At 41.6% G+C, this 19,967-nt stretch overlaps 3 protein-coding genes across 5 annotated transcripts; 1 reads left to right on the top strand and 2 right to left on the bottom strand.

Annotated features, from left to right (window-relative positions):
- Nucleotides 1-4,300: 4,300 nt before the first annotated feature.
- rhbdd1 (rhomboid domain containing 1) lies at nucleotides 4,301-9,289 on the bottom strand. 3 transcript variants are annotated; one of them, XM_035623654.2, is made up of 8 exons: nucleotides 9,117-9,289; nucleotides 8,515-8,679; nucleotides 7,104-7,383; nucleotides 6,782-6,914; nucleotides 6,109-6,197; nucleotides 5,755-5,820; nucleotides 5,233-5,376; nucleotides 4,301-5,095 (listed from the first exon to the last, which is right to left on the bottom strand). In XM_035623654.2, the coding sequence occupies exons 2-8, from the start codon at nucleotides 8,665-8,667 to the stop codon at nucleotides 4,989-4,991; spliced, it is 972 nt and encodes a 323-aa protein (XP_035479547.2). In that variant the 5' UTR covers nucleotides 8,668-8,679; nucleotides 9,117-9,289; the 3' UTR covers nucleotides 4,301-4,988. The 3 variants fall into 3 exon arrangements, with proteins under 3 accessions (XP_035479547.2, XP_035479544.2, XP_035479545.2); XM_035623651.2 differs by having other exon boundaries at nucleotides 9,066-9,289; XM_035623652.2 differs by having other exon boundaries at nucleotides 8,515-8,730; nucleotides 9,066-9,289.
- A 1,089-nt stretch (nucleotides 9,290-10,378) lies between these two features.
- Nucleotides 10,379-14,963, top strand: bckdha (branched chain keto acid dehydrogenase E1 subunit alpha). The gene is made up of 8 exons (XM_035623516.2): nucleotides 10,379-10,674; nucleotides 12,052-12,228; nucleotides 12,321-12,407; nucleotides 12,492-12,600; nucleotides 13,102-13,263; nucleotides 13,356-13,562; nucleotides 13,646-13,787; nucleotides 14,043-14,963. Exons 1-8 carry the CDS (start codon nucleotides 10,561-10,563, stop codon nucleotides 14,383-14,385), a joined length of 1,341 nt encoding a protein of 446 aa, XP_035479409.1. The 5' UTR covers nucleotides 10,379-10,560; the 3' UTR covers nucleotides 14,386-14,963.
- A 717-nt stretch (nucleotides 14,964-15,680) lies between these two features.
- Nucleotides 15,681-19,960, bottom strand: napab (N-ethylmaleimide-sensitive factor attachment protein, alpha b). Its single transcript, XM_035621754.2, has 11 exons — nucleotides 19,725-19,960; nucleotides 19,016-19,095; nucleotides 18,819-18,935; nucleotides 18,411-18,457; nucleotides 18,189-18,266; nucleotides 17,981-18,036; nucleotides 17,721-17,805; nucleotides 17,522-17,626; nucleotides 17,371-17,439; nucleotides 17,046-17,096; nucleotides 15,681-16,794 (listed from the first exon to the last, which is right to left on the bottom strand). Exons 1-11 carry the CDS (start codon nucleotides 19,820-19,822, stop codon nucleotides 16,693-16,695), a joined length of 888 nt encoding a protein of 295 aa, XP_035477647.1. The 5' UTR covers nucleotides 19,823-19,960; the 3' UTR covers nucleotides 15,681-16,692.
- Nucleotides 19,961-19,967: the final 7 nt, after the last annotated feature.

The following is a 19,967-nucleotide window of genomic DNA, read 5'->3' on the forward strand; positions in this document are numbered from 1 at the left end:
CAGTCCGAGTCTGAGACAGAGGGAAATAGCAGTATAGTGAAGTCAAAAGCAGCGCTAGATAGGGAGAAATTAACTGAGAGACAAACAGAACGAAACATCAAGAAAGAAGTAGAGAGCACACATCAGTGAGATGCACAAAAAGGGCAGAGATACAGAGAAAAGGGGGAAAGAGAGTTTTGGAAGGGCGAAAAAAATCCTAAAGCAGAAGAGAGAGGCACGTTGAGATGCAGGAGAGAACAAAAGGGAGAAGGGTAAGAGGGAGAGATTGTGTGACAGCAGCACAGAAGATAACCAGGGAAAAGGAGACGTGTAAGAGTAAATTTGACTTGATGTTCGTTGAAGGGTTGAACATGATCGTCTCAAGTACTGTCAACCCCTCAAGTTGCTGCAGAGGGGGTAGTCGAGTGGTGGACAGTTCACATCAGAAGCTAACTGAACTGAATCTCATCCTTTGAAAAGAGTAAAAACTCTGAGGCTGGCCCGGGCTCTAGGGATGCAATCGATTGAATGTTTCCGTGTGCCTGTCAGGGTTTAAGTTTGGCTATCTTTGGAGTGTGTAATGCATTTACCTGTGAACAAATGCATATCAATAGTCACCACAGAACAGTCTAATTAGAGATGATACAAAACACACACACACACACACACACACACACACACACACACACACACACACACACGCACACAAGTAGATATATATCTCAAAATGGACAGATGGTAGTTCAAAAGAAGAGCTAGCTCTTAACCAGCCAGTTAACTATATCTGCTGATATTATCGTAATGATTGAGAAATGTTCATTGAAAAAAATACTAATGGTAGATATATTGTTACTGGATCTTTTAAAATCGACTGCATAGTATTATTCACCACAAAAGTCCAGACTGCATTGGACTATATACATCTCCGTCTAAATTTTAAGATTTTTACGTTATTGTAGTTTAGTATTTATCGTATTTTGGTCCTTATCTACCGTATGTCCTTGAGTATCAGTTTCTCCTTTGTCACCTTCGCCAAGGAAGTTACGTTTTCGCCCCTGTCCATTTGTTTCTCAGCAGGTTTAAGCAAAATCTACTTCAAGATTCCTTTATTTGCTATTTTTATGCTCCACAAAAAAGGAATTTGTGTTTCACACGTCCACCAGTCAGTAAATCAGTGCAAGACAGAAGACCTTATAATTATAAGCTCATAAATGAATAAACTAAGATTACGCTAAAATATAATAAAATATAAGATCATGAATAAAAGCACTTCATAAATAAACTATGACTACGCTAGCATAGAATAAAATAAGATAGAATATTGTAGAGGAACAGTCTCTTATGTGCAGTTCCCATTCTCTGGTAAAGCAGTCTGATTGTTGTAGGAACATATTAAAGCAAAATGCTCACTGATAAGGATGCGGATTTGTTATGGTCTTTTTCACAAACTAACAGCTGTGAAAGCTGAGAGGATGTCACAGACACATGAGAGGTGGTTTGATGTCAATAAAGCCATAAATGAGTGAGCTATTGAAAATGCAAACCTTGAAATATGCATATCAAAGCAAAAAGCTCACTGATAAAGATGCTGAGGGATTTGCTCAGGCATTTTACATAAACTAACAGAGACAGCTTATTTATAGGGCCCAGAATTTGGTGCTACACCCCTGATGACTGATGAAGTGGATACGATTGTTGACTGACTCTGAAGGAAAGCGTACTGTTGCAGAAATACATTTTTAAATGGCTTTAATTGCATATTTGTTGCAGTGGCATCTTAAGCAACAGAGTGAGTCATTGGTTTTTCATACTGTCTATAAAGCAAAATATGATCAATATTTGTAACTTTGAGCAAACTAGACATTATTCATTTGAAATAAATACTAAATTATAATATTTCTTGATCAGAATTTTAGCTCTGGATCATCATCAATGACACAAAAAGGAAATGTAGAACTCAGTGAACGACATTCTCTATATGTAGAAACTGAGGACTCTTGTAGTCAAAGACGACCAAGAAACTGAAACATTGAGCTGTACAACCATGACACATCCTCATAAAGTTACTTTTCATAAATTCTACTAATGACGATCCTTCAATTTTTTATTTTTTTTTCACAGTGTGCATGGAACAAATAGATTCCTTTTGCATATTAATAGCCTCTCTACAACCAGGCATTTTTTTCTATGTAATATCACACTTTACTATGGCATCATTTGAAAATCCCACATTGAGATTACACCTTTATCGATGTTATTGGAACAGTGAATCTAATCAACAGGAGTAACTGACAATACCGGAGTGGGGGTGCAGGGCCTTTGATTGTGAAACAGGAAGTCACATTGAGTTCCACCAAGGGGCAGGGAAGAGAGGAGAGCAAAGTCGGCAAGGTAATTATAAGTGGGAGGGTGAGGGTCGCCTGGGAGTGACGGGAGGATTTCATGGGATTATCCTATAAATAGTGTGGCGGGTTTTCGCTAGTCATCGACGCCAGGATTTAACTCTGGCACACGAGTGATAGAACTGTTCTAAAAATTTGCCCTGGGCTTATACCTCTGCACAAGTTAATACCATTCTCCATGAGACTTCGTGAGTTGCTGAGCAGGATTTGAGTGTCATGAAGTTAATCACTGCACTGTGGGGAGGGGGGGGGGAAAGTGATCCAAAACTCTGGCGCCGTTTACTAAAAGCTTGTTTCATTTATGCAATGGCACGTGTCGGTCCCATGGGAGTCTATTGTGATCTGAGCTGGCTTTGGCCGACGCAAAGACAAATTGACCTTCATGTTAGATTGAGTGGAGGGTGTCTTTTTTCTTTTCTAAGGGATCATGGTGGGTATGCAGCACATGGGAGCGGGGTGGCATGCCTCTGCTAAGCTCAGTCGAAGAGCTGAGGGGTATTTTAGGTCAATCTCTGACAGGTTTTCAGTCCACCTACATGTCCCTGTCTGAAACCAAGCCCTGTCGTGGTGTGTTTGGTTTCCTGTGGCGTCACAGTTACCCGTCGTCGAAAAAGCTGACATTCTAATCAAACATCATAACTCTGACAAACTGCGGCTCACAATTCTGTATAAAAATAACCTTTAATGCTCTTTAAAACGGGAAAAATCCTCTGAGCTCACAGTTTATATTTCTGTCATGGTGGCATGTTTCTGTAACTACTGGTAATCACCCATGTATTAGTCAATGAGAGGCTTCAGTTAAAGGACTGTACCAGCATGTCGCCACTTATAGCCCTCTTTAACTATAAATCATGCATATTTTACATAAATGGTTAAATACATAATGTTTTTTCCATGCATTATACTCATTTTGTGCGTGCAACCATGTCTTGACTTCCATTAGTGAATCAATTCAAATGATTCACTCCAGTGGGAGGATATAATCCATTGGCGTCAACAAACGCTTCAGTTACAGTATGCAGCAGGGATTCAGCAACTTTCTCAAGGACATGCACACAGATCCGATGCCTGTCAATAATGCTTGAACCAGAATCGACGCTTCTGATGATGGACCACTACTGAGCTTTTGATGCCATCCTAAATGGTGTGTTTCTCACGGCTTTTGTTTCGAAACGCTCAGTGACAGTGTCACAGCAGGTGGAGCACTTTGCAGGACTGTATTATGTTCACAAGTACAGAATGCTATAGGTGGAGTGATACAAGTGACTTAGGATGTATATGGATGCTGAGCATCCCACATTTGTGAAGATTATTTTTGTTTTGATGTGCTTTATGAGTCAGTATAATGAATACTTCATTTTCTTTTATAATATCTATATTTTGCGTAAGTAATATGTCTGTAAGGGAAGAAGGGATACATGCAGGTGTGGCGTTCCTGCCAGTAGGAGGCACAGTGAGCCTGTGGTTTGCCCGCATCTTGCTGGTCTCTGTCAAACTGAGGAGGATGTCTCCCGTGTCATCCTTCCTTTTCATCTGTTTCAGGTATGCAGTATGTCAGAACTTGAAGTACAAATTGAGTCTAGGAGATGTGCCTTTACACAGTTTAATCGAACAGTTACCATTCTTATACATAGTTCTAATAGCTGTACAAAAGAAAGGCCCAAGGTCAAATTTCTCCATCGCCTGAAATCTAAAGATATGTTCCGACTGTGTCAAATGCCCTGAATGAAACAGAATGAAACAGAATGAAACTATCATCATTGCACAGATCTGCGTAGTCAACAGGGTCGAGCACAAATCTGATGTCATTAGATATGTCTGTGTGTCATAAAACCAGTTTGGCTTTCAAAAAAATTGTGTGAGACCACACTAGTGGCTACAAAAAGAAGGTGACAGAATGTCTACAAAAACTAAAAGAATTCCAAATTTGAATAACTTTTATTCAAGAACAAGGTCAATTTCAGTTTTTTCCTTATCCACACCACATACAATCAAATTCATTAGACTTGAGTAGATCGACCACTATTGTGATCAAACCTAGTTTAAAGACTAAGTATTGGGATTTTTGACCTAAACTAGGTCTTATGCAGTTTACCTGGATAACAAGTGGAAATAGTAGTTTTGTATTTGTTTTGACAAACTGAGTTAATGTTTCTCCAATTAAAGATTCAAATGGGTTTTAAACTGCTTTAAAACTTTTAATATGATGTCTTGTACATGTTTGATCAGCAAGCAATGGAAAGTCGGCTTAGAAATGTCAGCAACATCCCTCAACTTTCCCCTTAATTCCCAAATTGAAAGCTGTAAATCGGAAGACAACTTTGGCATTGTCAAACTCACATAAACAAAACCTTCTCATTAGCATAACATGTGTGAAATATTGATTATGCATTGAAGAAGCTTTCCATGTCTAACATCAACTCTTTGGTAAATTCTCAGAGCCCTTATAATACGAATAACCACACAGTAAAAGAGTAAATGTGTCCGACCTTGGCACACAGGGAGCCCTTGCTCAGCCAGTGGTTGCCACGTTTGTAACAGGCTTCAGGAGGCAACTCCTCCCCTGACTCGTCACCAAATCGTTCTTCCCCTCTTCTCTTCTGCAGTTCAACTTTCAAACCTCCTCAGTCTCCTACGTCTGATTTCCTCAGCTCTCGCCTCCTCCGAGAGGTCGAATCCATAAGGAGGAGGAGCTCCTCTCTGGCTGCGTTGTCCTACAAAGCAAAATTTATCAGATGTATATATCTAAGGCATTGGCTCGTTAGGGTGACTTAAAACTGGGAAAGGTTTTAGAATTCAGTGTCACTCCAATTGACCTCAATGTATCAATAATTCCCCTCTCCTCTCGTACCTCTGTCATTCAGGCTGTTCCTGATGGCCGCCTCTAACTGCTCTTCCTCCGTCAGTCCCCCTGAATAAGATGCTGTATGATTTGATGTATTATCTGGTGCGTACTGATGGTTTCCTGGGTACTGTCCACTGGTGCCACCGTAGCCTGCACAGACGCACACAGATAATACATGTGAAAGTGTAAGGCTGGCATATTCTTTTTTCTATCAATACATTTCACGAAAAGACCAAAACCAACAATATGTTAGTCAGTTTCAGAGTACTCCCTCCTGTCTGTGGCGCTCAGACCCAAAACAAATGTAGTTTCCTTTGTTTTGTAGGTTCACAAATGTCCAAACACAGGTACATTAATAAGTAAATGTGACTATTATCAGAGCTCTCGTGACTATTTAGAGCAGCGGGTTTATTGGTGTATGTAATAATATTTAAATTAAACTACTGTGTGCGTATGTTATGGATAGAAAAACGTTTGTTGGATCAGTTCAATGTTGATTTTGGGCTTATACTCCATATATACATATACCTGAAGAACCTGAAGAGTTGTAGTATCCACTGGGCTGAGTGTTATATCCATTCATTGACACAATCTCTGTTGAAATATAAACAGACAAACTATTTCAGTTTCAAAACAGGGTTGTTAAGATGCATTTAGATTTCTTTATTAATACTGAGGCACACAGAGATCTGACAGACTCAAAGCTGTCTCTATTTTTTTTTTTCTCCATCATTTCAACACATCAGTGTCACTTAGCGAAACCTGTATTCATAAAGTCACTGAAGAGTACATGTACGTGGACTAAATCATAAAAATACAATTAAAAATTACGTTTAAAGAGCTTCAGGTAAAGTTAAAAAAACATAACACACACACACACACCTGCACATTTCTTCATGATGATCTTCAGTGGTCCAGAAGTGTAGAGCAGACCCACCAGGATACCGGCCAGGTGACCGACAAATGAGGTCCTGAAGAAGCAGAGCACCGATTAACTCCTTACTAATGAAACACTGCCATCTTGTGGACACTTTTATTCAGCGTACCAGACAGCACACACCAACATGACACCTCCGTTCAAATGCTGTGCTGCGATGCGCAGTGTGAACCTCCCCGCCAACACCTGTGATAGCAATGGGAATATGGGCCTTTGAGTGTTTGATGCTTCTGTATCAAAGGTTCAGAGTGCAAATCCACCCCGTGACACGTGATTGTCATCCTTCCTTCTGTTGTTGTTTGCTGATGTTTTTTTTCACAAATTTCACCGTGAACAACACTATAGTTTAAATTTAAATTCCTCACAAACTGGACACAAACACATATCATAAAAAAAGCGGAATATGTCATGGTGCTACATGTCAATCTGCAAAGTTAGGGGTGGTGGGGCCTATTTAGTGGGCAAGTCCAGGGCTATTTTTTAGTCCCAGTCGGTCCCTGCATACAAGCATAAACCCTGAACATGCTGACACTGGCATCTCTGCAGTACGTCTCATCTGGGGGATGAATCTGAAATCCTGGTGAGTTTTTTTCTACAAAGCTGTGATTGAATCCTCACCCAGGTGATGTTATGTGGATTATCACTAGCTCCGCCCAGCTAGCATAGTGGTTTGACACAGGGATACCCATCACATTGGTCACACCTCCAGGGCAGTAATGGTTACTGACCACCTTCAGACCAAACAGGACACCTAGAAGCAACAACAAATTTTCATACACAGGAGAACACGTGTGGTGAGGACATACTATCTATGTTTTTTTAAATATAGTTAAATACCTTATATTGTTCATTCTGAGTTGTACCAGTCAAATTTCATTATTCCAACCATCAACACCATTTAAACTACAGGCAATGTTAGTTTTTGCAGAGCCCTCGGTACCTGAGAAGCCAACAGCACAGGTCGTGCTGTAGGACTGGTCCTGCATGAGCTCTGTTAACACAGCCTCCAACACCAAATAGACTACTCCAGTGAGCAGAGAGAAGACTGATAGCAGGTAGAAGAACCAGGGTCCGCCCAGCCGTTGCTCCAGGCTGATTCCTTTCCAGAGAAACGACGCCATGTTGAAGTAGAGGTGCCAATCATCCACATGATGCAGCGGGGATAGCAGAAGACGACGCCAGTCATTAAACCAGTACGCCTGCTGGACACTTACACAGGCCTGGGGATTGGATAGAGAGTATCATGTTATGTATGTTAAAGTAAAAGACAATAGTAGGGATGCACCGATTTATCGGCCGTACATCGGTTTCGGATGATTTTCGCCTTGTGAGTGCTCTCGCCTTATCGGCAAATAAGATAACATTCACAGATGGCAGTGGCCTATGTTTATCTGTTGCGTCACAATAAAATGTTTGCGCTGGCTACATGTTGTGTTGGTTGTTCGCAGTCTGACTCTGACAACAGCCCAGCTGAGCTCTGTGTCTCTGTGTCAGAGCGTGTGCTGTGAAGGGGGCGTGGCCAGCTCTCAAACACGCAGTGCAGACACAGGGTGCGGTCGAATTGTCCTTCCTATCTACTATTCCTCTCTACTATTCTACTGATAGGACTGATAGGACTTAGGAAAAGGCGACAGCGCTGCTCAGAGAATCCGACTCCACTTTCACTAAACTACATCATGAGACAGTGGATGTTATTGACGTGCATCTGCCGTGGTGAAACTACAAATTTCCGATGAAGGACTACAAAAAACGCAGCAGCTCCATCTGCATGTTTCAGTGTGCATTACCACCGAGTGACATCAGATGTAAATGATTCATATGTAACGGTAATTCATGTGATGACGTGCGTATCTTCTGGGTCATATTCATACTCTTCTTCTTCGATCACTGATTCGTTTACATTCGTGCATTAGGACGTCACATTAAATATCGCTGCTGCAATGAATTCTGGGGTGTCTATATGTCCTTTCCTTTCGCATAGGAAAATCCAGTATATCCTATGCTAAAGGAGATAGGGAGGGAGCATAGAAGCTCCTTTCTTAAGCATTTAGAGAATCCGAAAAGCTCTTATCATGGCTGCTGATCAAATACTTCCAGGTCACTTCAAGATTTAGGAAAGTTCCGAGGCAAATTTGACAATTCGACCGTACCCACGCAGCGCAGACAGAGACCGAATTGTCAAATTGGCTAAGGAAGTATCCTAAAACTTGAAGTGGAGTTGTTTAGTAATAAGCTGTGACCTGATTATCAAATTGATTAATGCACTTATTATGGTAACCTTTTTATTAACATTTTAAAACGTATCTAAATAATCTCAACTCTGTCTTGTTGGTGCTGTATTGGTGCATTACCTTCAACAGTGGAGCGGCAGGGAACAGATACAGGTATAGGTTGAGAGCCAGGACACCCAGGGTGACGGGTGGGATGTTGTCCAGACCCACCCGGAACACCTGGGAGGCCAGGAGCATCAGTCCCAGGTGGGAGCCCCTCTGTCGGTGCCGCATACTGACAACAGCCTGGGGGCAGACAACTGAGAGATTACTTTTCAGTCCTTTCCACTGTTCCACCTGGAAGGAGTCATGAGAAGAGAGATTTTCTGAATGTTCCAAAGCTAAATCAGAAACATGATATTCATTCATATGCTGTTGTTGCTCTGAACTGGGGAAAAGCCAATCATAAAGTCAGAATCAGAATGATCTTTATTGTCATTACACTCAGGTTTAATGAAATCCCGCATGGCTTCTCTTATACAGGAAAAGAAATAAGAAATAAAAGTAGTAACAGACAAATGAAAGCAATTGTGCATATAGGAATGCACCGAATTCACTTTTTCTGTTTTAAGTACAAGTACAATTTCTAACATTGATCTCCTTGCAGCATTAGTGACTTCACAGAAACTTACTCTCAGTTCAGACCCTCTCCGTGCTGTTGCGCTGCTAAAGCTAATGCTAACCTTAACAGTTAGCTTGTTCGAGTCCGCTTCAGGATGATCTGACACTTTACACACGAACTGGACCTTATCTCCCACGCAGTTGCACCAACATCACAAGTCAGCGAGGGACAGTTTCAAACTGTTTCACCATTTCCTCGAGCTCACACGGCAACCGATAGTGACGTCACGTCGGCTGTCACGTGACAATAACAGAGCGACGTGGTCGGCGCAGGCGCATTACGGAGCTCTTCGTGGTTTCTGATTGGTGAACTAAACTGAGCTGTTCAGGTACCGACGTTTACAGCATGACACATACTGATACTATGACATCCAGTTTTGTCCATTTCCATCCATACATAAACTGCTGTCTCTTAATTGTGTTTACCACATAGATGTTTTGTACGGTCCTGCCATGGATGTGTTTATTCCCTGGTAGATTTTAGCACAGATTGTTCCAGTCATCTTGGAGAACTTGATTTAGACTGTCTCACTTCTGTCTCCTCATGTAATCAGCCCATGATGTTGAGATGCAACCACTGTAGGGGCCAGACCATCTGCTGATACTGTACTTTTTATAGTTCCTCCTTGCATAATATTAATATTCGGCCAGAATACGTACTGTATGACTCAGACTGTATGTTTGGGGTCGTTGTCATGAATGATTATGGGACTGATGATGGGTCTCCATTGATGGACGCCTCCCTAACACTTAAGGGTACGAATCTAAACATTCAGAGATGTTCAGAAAGCCCCTGCACGGTATACTGTGCACACACAATTGGAAAAAGTTAACAAAAAAGTTAAAGATTTATTGTAAGCTTGTACTGCTATACAGTGGCAACAGGAGGAACTAAAGATATACAGAAGAACTCGTCATGTTAATGTCACAATCCTTATTAATATCACTAAAAATAAGTCATTACAAGTGTAACTATTACAAATAATAACAGTAACGTCAGCAGTAGTAAGTGGCATTTCAACAGGTTTTTGTTTTAGTTTTTTGTCAGGGGAATGGGAACATGTTATTGTGTCTTAACCACAGGGTGGGCATATTTGAAACTTATTGTGGAAGAACAAATTTTGCAAAAGTCAGACATCAGCTTATGACACATGGTAAATGAATCATGTATGATTATAACATTAAAAAATACAATGATATTAGATTTAGGTAGTCATATCCATAAATCATTTGTGATTCCCAACATAAATCAGAATGTACTTTATTTTGAAAGTGGTGCCTCGAGTCCCATTGAGTTTTATTTTGAAGGCTTTGACCGGATGTCTTGAATTCTGATGATATGACCTGGGAAGTGTGTGGTTGCGGATGGAACCAGCAGTGCTCGGAGCTAAGAGGCGATAAACACGGTCGTTCTCAACCTGTCCCGTCGAGTAAATTCTTTTATATCTACTGAAAAGTACTAATATATCGACTGTAGTCGAAACGAAACGACCGAGGCCAGTGCAGATGGCAGCTGTGAGCGGCATTAACAAGATGTACGGAGTGTGTTTGCACGCCGTTCGCGTGACTGCAGGACTGCGGGCAGCGAGGCTGCTTCAACACAGAGCCTTCCGAGTCGGGGTAAGTTCACATGTGTGCTGCTGCTGTCGGTTTGTTATTCAGCCAACATTAGCAGAATAATGCAGAAGGTCGCTGTTGTTGACGAAAAGGCGCCGAAGTTAGCTTCCCATGTGTCAGTAAAGTTAACTGGAGGTCTCACAAATCTGACACTGTTTTAACAAAAAGTTTTTATTTCCTTTGGGATGATCTAGTCCAGATTTAAATAATCCTAAAAGTGGCTTTTGGTTGGGACCCGGTCGTTCAATAGAATTGCATCTTAACTTTCCCCCTATGTTCTCCTTTAATTTCCACTTCAGAAACTATCTTCGTCTTCAGGCTAGCTTGGGAGCCAGTTAGCTTAGCTGACAACCTTACAGGAAAAAGACGATGCGTCATTACGCACAGGTTCTCCAATTTATCAAACCCAAGCGCAGTTTCCACACGTTTGAGATTATAAAGGTTTAAAACATGTATTCAGCAGCTTGACCTTGTGTTTGCGGCTGTGACTCAAGCTTCAGTAGTTACCCGGCTAAAGCTAGCTAGCTTCATTCCTATTGGTCGAAGAAGGGGCGTGAGTTCGACATAAATTAGAGGATCATTCAAATTCTACTAAAGCACTAAAAGTGACGTGCAGAGAAATAAACATTACAGCTGTTGTTTATTGTTGGACGTTGTTTCGTTAGTTTTTCTTGTGTAGCTTGTGCTTCTGTGTGCACGACCAACGTGGGGGTTCCTTGCCAATGTCACTGATATTAATAGTTTCATCTTGTAATTTATGTATTATAAATAGTTTTACAATATGTTTCCATGTTTTCATAATCCTCAAACGTTTTGAGTCATAATTCAGGATATTTTCACTTAGCCAGGTTTATCAGTAATGAACAGTTTGACAAGTCAATTATTAGTGTAAATACTAAATTGTGTTTCTGTTTACCTTTGCAACATCTCTACTAAATGAAATTAAAAACGAACATGCATACTGAAATTGCTTATTCATTGAGGTTACTGAAATAGATGGTAAAGGAGCAAAGAAAGTGTTTCCGCTCCAGAATAAAATAGAATCAAATTATTACTTTGCAGACAATTATTATTATTATTACGGAGACATGGTACCATATATTCCTAAATACATCATTCGTATGGAATAATGACAACATCCCTTTATCCTGTGTAATGCTGAAACGTATCATCTAAAGACAATAATTTAAATTCCCAAATGTTGCGGCAGGTTAATAACATTATAAAATATCATTGAAAAAGTCAGCTCCTCTATTTGTCTTCAAAGTGCAGGTGTTTTTTATTTGGATGTTGTTCTTCTTTGTGGTGTATGTTTTTGAGGGCCTCTCTCACAGCCACAGTGATGTTGTTAATAGGCATTGCTTGTATTCAAACCGTCAGGCTGTGCACCAGCAGCAGCCCTTTGACTCATCACTGGAAAAGCCACAGTTCCCCGGAGCCTCAGCTGAGTTTATTGATAATCTGGAGTTCATCCAGCCCAATGTCATCTCTGGAATCCCAATTTACCGGGTGATGGACAGGCAAGGAAATATCATCAACCCCTCTCAAGACCCTCAGGTACAGTCCACCTGCACCTACGCCCCTGGTTATTAAAAGTGACACTCTTCATTTGTTGGTTGTGGTTCATTTTATGTTTCTTATCCACTCAGCTCTCAAAAGAGACAGTTTTGAACTTTTATCAGAAGATGACTCTGCTGAACACAATGGACCGTATTCTTTACGAGTCCCAGAGACAGGTGTGTTTTTCCTCCTGCATTTCCTTGTTTAACGACGGAGCTGCAAGAACACTGTAAAAGAGTGTTGACTTGTTTCTGTTGCAGGGTCGGATCTCCTTCTACATGACCAACTATGGTGAGGAGGGGACACATATCGGTAGTGCTGCTGCTCTTGACCCAAATGACATTGTCTTTGGTCAATACCGAGAAGCTGGTAAGGATCAAACTGGATTGACTTGTCAAAGTGCATCAGTCAATTGTTAAGTCATGCAGAGTAAGTTCTTCATAAAAAAAATACAAACAGAGTATATGCAGAAATAGATCAGATAACACATTTTTAACTAAGTTGCAATACAGTACTCAACTTAAAACATTAGTTAAAAAGATGGTATGGCACGTCCACACACACTGAATGCAGTTCAACATGCTTTATATAAAATAAAACAAAATGCATTGAAACAGAAAGCTTAAAAACAGATGTCTGTTACGTATTCTCTCATATCTTGTCTTATTGTCGCTCTCTCGCCCCTCACATACCCCCATGCCACCTTACACCTTTTTAATGCACATCTCCCAACACACTCTCACCCTCTGCACTCTCAAGGCATTTGAATCAACGGTCATACACCCCACTTAGGAGACACAGGATTATAATGGCCATCATGTTTTCTTGTCCTGTGAGTAATGTTGTTATAATTCCTTTCCTGCCCTACAGGAGTGTTGATGTACCGTGGTTTTCCTCTGGATATGTTCATGGCTCAGTGCTACGCCAACGCAGATGACCTTGGCAAGGGTCGACAGATGCCCGTCCACTATGGCTCCAAAGACCTGAACTTTGTCACCATCTCCTCTCCTCTGGCCACACAGATTCCCCAGGGTGAGTGTGTGTTAACCTCTTTTGTCTGTAAGGACATATGTAACGCCTACAAAACTATATTCATTCTGGATGTGTGTGTGCGTTTGTTTCAGCGGCTGGAGCTGCATACGCGGTCAAGAGAGAAAACATGAACCGTGCCGTAATCTGTTATTTTGGAGAGGGAGCAGCAAGTGAAGGGGACGCACACGCTGGTTTCAATTTCTCTGCCACCCTCGAGTGCCCACTGATATTTTTCTGTCGCAACAACGGATACGCCATCTCTACCCCCACCAACGAGCAGTACAGGGGAGACGGCATTGGTAAGACAAGATGCCTCGGTTTTCTGCACAAACTGACTTCAGATCCGCAGCTGAACGCACGCTCTCTTTCTCTGATCTAACAGCTGCTCGTGGTCCGGGTTATGGCATGATGTCCATCCGTGTCGATGGCAATGATGTGTTTGCTGTGTACAATGCCACAAAAGAAGCTCGACGTAGGGCTGTAGCTGAGAACCAGCCGTTCCTCATTGAGGCAATGACCTACAGGTTAGTTGAGGTGGTTTGTGACCATTTAACAGACAGAACGTGCATAAAGCAACATCCATGCTTACAACTCATCATCCTAATTTCTGAATGTGGGGTCAAAAATAAAACCGAGCTGTACAGTATCACCAAATTTTTTTTGTCTAAATCCTTCTAAAAGAGAAATCATGTTTTGGTACGTAAACACAATGACCATCATGTTATTATGATAAAATGTTGTTATCGAAAGCCAATTAAACAATTCTGTTCATTCTCCAGAATTGGCCACCACAGCACCAGTGACGACAGCTCAGCGTACCGGTCGGTGGACGAGGTGAACTACTGGGACAAGCAGGACCATCCCATCTCCAGGCTGAGACATTACATGACGGCCCGCAGCTGGTGGAGCGAAGACGACGAGAGGAGCTGGAGGAAGCAGTCTCGCAAGATGGTGATGGAGGCATTCGAGAAGGCCGAGAAACGCCTGAAGCCCAGTCCTGAGCTGCTGTTCACAGACGTGTACCAGGAGATGACGCCCAACCTGGACAAGCAGAGACAGTCCATGTGGAGGCACGTGCAGCAGTACAAAGAGCACTACCCACTTGATCTGTATGATAAATAATTGCCCCGACAGGAGCGGGATGTTGTGTGCTGATTAAATTTGGGAGTGGGTCAGTACTGTGACTGGTATGAACTGTTGCACACTTTTTCCTATTCTTAAAGACGTAGTTTTGATATGACGTGGTCTTTCCTTTCTTCAGATTATGCGTTCAAAAATATTGTACTTCATACTTCATTCGGTGCCTTCAATTAATACATTTTCAGTTTTTCTATAAACACTAAATCACACTTTGGTTTCACACCACATTTCTGCTGCAGTACTAGTGCATTATACATATTGGATAACCTAACAAATCAAGCAATAAAGGGTGGAAGTTTACCTCTGTTGTACATTCTTCTGTAACTGTCTTCTCCAGTGTTTCATTTCACAGGTTTCCTTGCATATTACTAAGGAGACTGATTTAACTTGGGCATATTAAAGAACCTAACCTGTTTTAATGGTTGTTAGCACACAGTATGTTTCAATGGGTGAGTATGCTGTAAAGCTGTTACATACTACACTGTATCCCAGACCTGTAATCTCTCCTAGCTCCTGTTACATGTTTGTTGTTTTGTGGAAAATAAACTAAAGAACTTAAATTGTCTTGGTATATTGCTTTTATTTTATTTTTAACTTAGCTTGATAACTCTGAACTTGACTTGACCGTAAAATATCTTTACCAACCTTAAATGTGTCCGCGGCATTTTAAGTCTAAAAGTGTCTGCCTTTGACATCGTTAACAGGGAAGAAAGGAACAAAATGCGAAACTGAATATGGAGTTTGGGGCAACACTCCAGACAAAGGAAAGCTGCCTCCAAAGGCCAAACCCTGAATAAAAATTATCTGCTTTCAGTACAAATGTGAACTGTTGAAAAGTAGCCCTGTTGCTTCATTTAGAGAAAGAAAAGAATAATCCGATTTTGCAGCAGGTGATGGGATCTGCGCCCTACTGGGATGCACTTGAACCCACTCTTCTCTCCAGTGTCTGATTAGTAAAGAAGAAAAGTCCAGAGGGACCTCGCTGATGAAGCATTTGCCAAGAGCACACCTGAGGTGTAAGGAATCATGAAACGCATTTGGTTACCTCATATTACATCTTGTCATGTGAGATGTTGAAAAGGTTTTAGGGATAAATGCAAAAGTAGTAGCCAACATGAACACGTAATGCTTAAAAAATATCAGCAGGACAAACAGGTATACAGGTTCTGCGGTCAGGCGAGCAGGTGCACAAGATCGCATCATTTGTTTTCATGCCCGTATTTCCTTCAATGCAACTGATCCCTTCACACAGCAGACAGAGGCCACACACAGCAGGATGCTGTACTTGGGACAGGTTTATTCAAATTTTGTTTTGACAGGAAACATCAGTGATATACAAATTATTTAAGACCAAATTGTCTATTGACAAAAAACATCATTAGGAGGATACATGAGCACAGTGTTCAGATCAGTAAAGCTCCTTTTTCTTCCATATATTGCATCTGTTTGTTTTTTACAGCCTGGTTTAGTTATGACAGAAAATAAACACAAATCAGACAATAACAAAAAAAAGTGAAAAATTACTTTCCTACTTTGGAAAACGGCCTTTAGTTTGAAACCATGTAAGTGTTTGCAATGTATTTTTTCCACCTTCTTTTGTGGAATAAAAGCTCTTTAAATGGAGGTGACAAAAACAATGAGCAAATTATTCAATAACGCTTGATAAAAGCATTGCTACTAATGTTATTGTTATTCATTTTTCATCAAATCTAGCTGTTGACATCCTGAGAACTTCGCAGTATAAGGCAGAGGGGGGAGGAGCCCCGCAGCTGAGATGAAGTGCTGTTTAAATTAGATACGCCCTGATATGACTGCTTTAGTTTCGTTTTATTCTGAAGCGCATTCTGGAAAATAGATTTTGTAGGTCAAAGTGTTTGTAAGTTGGCAACCTCCCAATCCATTTTCACAATGATGAAAATAAAACAAACCCTTTATTATGCAAGTGTTGCTGGTATGAGTATTTGGTATTGCAGCCCAGTTAAGGAAAACTTTGACTTATATTGGGCCGATACATGTATCATCATGATATACCACTAACAATGTGTGCACTCGTGTGAAAATAGTGTTTGCAACTGTAAAGACCACACATTTTGAGAGAGTTGATTGGATTGAAAAGGCAAGGAAAAAATACTGCAGAAGGTAGGAAGGGAAGGGTGTCTGTGCAGGAATACAAGGGCTAATGGTCACGAGATTGTAAGATTGCTGTTAGATGGAAGTGACAGGCCGAAGGCAAAACGAAGGATGTAAAGTCGGGTTGTCGGGGGGCTCGAGGAAGAGCGCGGAGAGAAGTCAGCGAAGGTCGCTCTCGTCGTCCTGTACGGTTTTCTTGATGCGTAGAAGCATGGTGGTGAGCCACTGGTCCAACCGGGAAACCGTGTCGTATTCCTTCACCTGAGGCACGAGGAGTAAACATAGGAGTAATGTCAGCCAAATTCCGAGTGTTGGAAAACACCACAATGAAGGGGATCGCTGACTTCAACAGGTTGCATCTAGTAATAACTTTAAACCAATTCAGAAAAATGTATCCTAAAGCCCACTGTATCTGTCAAGACTCAATTAATACATTTTGCTGCTATCCCAACAGCCTTAGTTATAAAATTGGCTACATGCCTTTGTTCTGCTGACAGAAAACGTCTACTCACCGAATCAGTATAGGCATCCATATTCTGCTCTTCATAGGCATCTAGAAGTTTCTGGAAAGATAAAAAAAACAAAGATTGATGATACACATCAGAAAGGCTGATTGATCAATGTGCAAACTGGAGACACATTAATACCAGGTGTAAATATAATCTGGTTATTATCATTTTAAGATAAATATCTGGTCTACATGCCTGTAATCATTCCAAAATAAATGATTCTTTCTTTAGTAAAAGACCCCCAGAACTTAACTGTACTAATATGACCTGCTCCAACAATGTCCCTCTGAGTTACTCAGGGGGTTTTTAGATGCTACCTAATACCTACCTTCATCAGTTTGCATTCTCTTGAGTCTGAAAAGGCTGGAAACATTTCTTCGTACTTCTGCACAGCGAGCTGAGTGACAAGAGGATGAATATTAGAGCAGCGGCCCGTGTCACAATTGCTCTACGTTTACACAAGTTCAGGGCCAACTCACCTTTGCATTCAGCATGTCTACACAGAAGTGACACAGCGCTGCCTTGAAGAAGTGATCCTTGGCACTGTATTTCAGGAGCGTACTGTCCATTGCATGGGTTCCGACCTAGAAATCACAAATGACAGCTCAGGTTTGTTTTATCATTACAGCCACCGGTGGCACTGATGTCACTGTGGAAATGGAGGCCGCATCATCTCACCTGCTCGTAGATCTCAATAGCTTTCGGGTACTGCTCCAGCTGAGCTGCGTAGGTCGCTACTTTCAGAAGGCACTTATTCGCCGAACTAAACATGAATCAAACACAATCACTGGAATCAAGGGTCACAGACCAACAAGTAATGCAATAGCATGATTATAAAAACTATGTATAATGACAATAATTTGCATTCATGCCTATAAAACATCACGCCCTCAGAGAGACAAAACAGAGAAGAAGTGTTACTCATTCAACATAGTCACCTGGTGGACTCTTCCCCTTTGTAGTAATCCGCAGCCTGTTCATAATGAGCGATGGCCTGTAATGGAAATTGGACAGAAGATGTAAACAGAGCTTTAATATTGTTATGCTTCACATGACAATATTTGACACTCTAAAACAGATCAGCGGTTAAAGCTGGAGGCGAGAATCTGTTCCTTGAATTTATACGTAAAACAACAAACATCTGACCTTGTCGATGTCCACCAGCTCTGTCTCATATATTTCAGCAATGGTGATGTGATGTTTGGCTGCGATGGTGAAGCGCCCCTAAATTGGGAGGAGGAGGGGGGGGGGGGGGGGGGGGTCAACAAAAGAAATTATATGTTACATAGGTAAATCCAATGCTTATTTAAAAAAAAGATTTTCAAATTTAGAGAAAATAAGAAGAAGCCCTCCTGTTTATAGACTCACCATGTCTGTGTATATCTCAATAGCTCGGTTTAGGCAGTTTATGGCCTCTGTTGAGAAAAAGAACAATATTAATACAAAGATGCGTCACTGTAATGATTCAGAGACTTTGTGTCAATGAAAGTAAGAATAAAGTCAGATTCCAACATCAACAACATTAGAAGCATCTAGTTGTTACTGTATGTCATTATGTATTTCTGCTTCCCTCCAGGACAAAGCATTTATCTGTCCACAACATCCCCATTTGCTAACTGAACTGTGGGAAGAGCGGTTGAATCTCTTTGACTAAAACACATCGGCAGTATTATCTGACTTCGTGTACATGGTCCATAGCAGCTCGTAAAGCATGCATTGCACGTGAACTTCAGCTGTCATATATCTCCCCGAGGGATAGCGACGAGTAATGATTACCTTGTGGATCTGCTTTTTTGAAGGCATTTCCAGCATCTATGAAGTTGGTTGCCGCATCGTGTTTGCTCTGCATCTGCAGGTGAAGGCGAGCGGCGTGGGAGAACGCATTTCCTGCAGCTGAGAGGAAAATGTCAGACGTTAGAGGGCGGAAAGTCGACCATAACAATAGCTCATTCAAGCTGTAAGAGTCATCTTACCACACCAATTCTTGGCCATTTTGAACATGTTGGCTGCCCTCACATACATGTCGCAGGCCTCTTCGAGTTTGGAGGAGCTCCTGTGTGACAGCACAAGTGTTCAGTTAAACAGGGAGTCTTCATTTCACTTCCATTCACAGTCTTTGGTTACACTCATACGGACTATTGCTGGATGAGACTGACGAACATCGTGTGGCTTTAACATTTCAAACATGACACATTGTAAACAAATGTGTGCGTGACCTTGCACAATGTGCCCAGGTGATGGCGCTGCGGCTACAGCACTTCGGGCTACGTACAAGAGAGAATGTTGCACAATTTTTCTCTATTGTTGCCATTATTATTATATCCTCATCCGCAGTCGCTGCTGATTGTTTCAGCTTTAAAAAACAACCAGACACTGTGCGAGTCCCGGCACTGTGACAGACGAGGCCCGGTTCCAGCTGCACTCATCTTTGTTTTGGTACATCGTGTTTCAGCTGCGATCAAAGGGAAGATAAGGCTTCGCGTGTAGCGCCACTGCAGCGTTGACCACTCGTGAAGAACATTGATTACGATTTGACGTGAGATAGCGAGCAGCCCCGTTTGCGCCTTTGGTTTTGTTTATTTATTTATTTGTGTCTTTCTGACAGCGGAGCTCCTTCCGCTTCGTTGGCTTCTTAGCTTTTGACAAAAGTAGCTCGACGTTAGCCCGGCCAAAGACACTCACCCGAACAGCGCTCCGAAAAACGACTGCGAGGACTTTAACTTCTTTTCGGCCTCGGCCATTAAGGCCATCGCTTCTTTTTCTTTCCCGCTATTGTCCATGTTCGTGTCGCTGCTGTGATTCCGGGGACGAACGAGGGGAGTGCGAAAGTCAACAACCCGGCTAACAGAAACACTTAGCCGTAGCGGGTTCGCCTTGTCACATCAGCAGCCGCAAAGTGTAACCAGCACCTCTGTCACGTGACAC

This window comes from Scophthalmus maximus, chromosome 11, assembly GCF_022379125.1.
Source record: "Scophthalmus maximus strain ysfricsl-2021 chromosome 11, ASM2237912v1, whole genome shotgun sequence".
Classification (NCBI taxonomy): Eukaryota; Metazoa; Chordata; class Actinopteri; order Pleuronectiformes; family Scophthalmidae; genus Scophthalmus; species Scophthalmus maximus.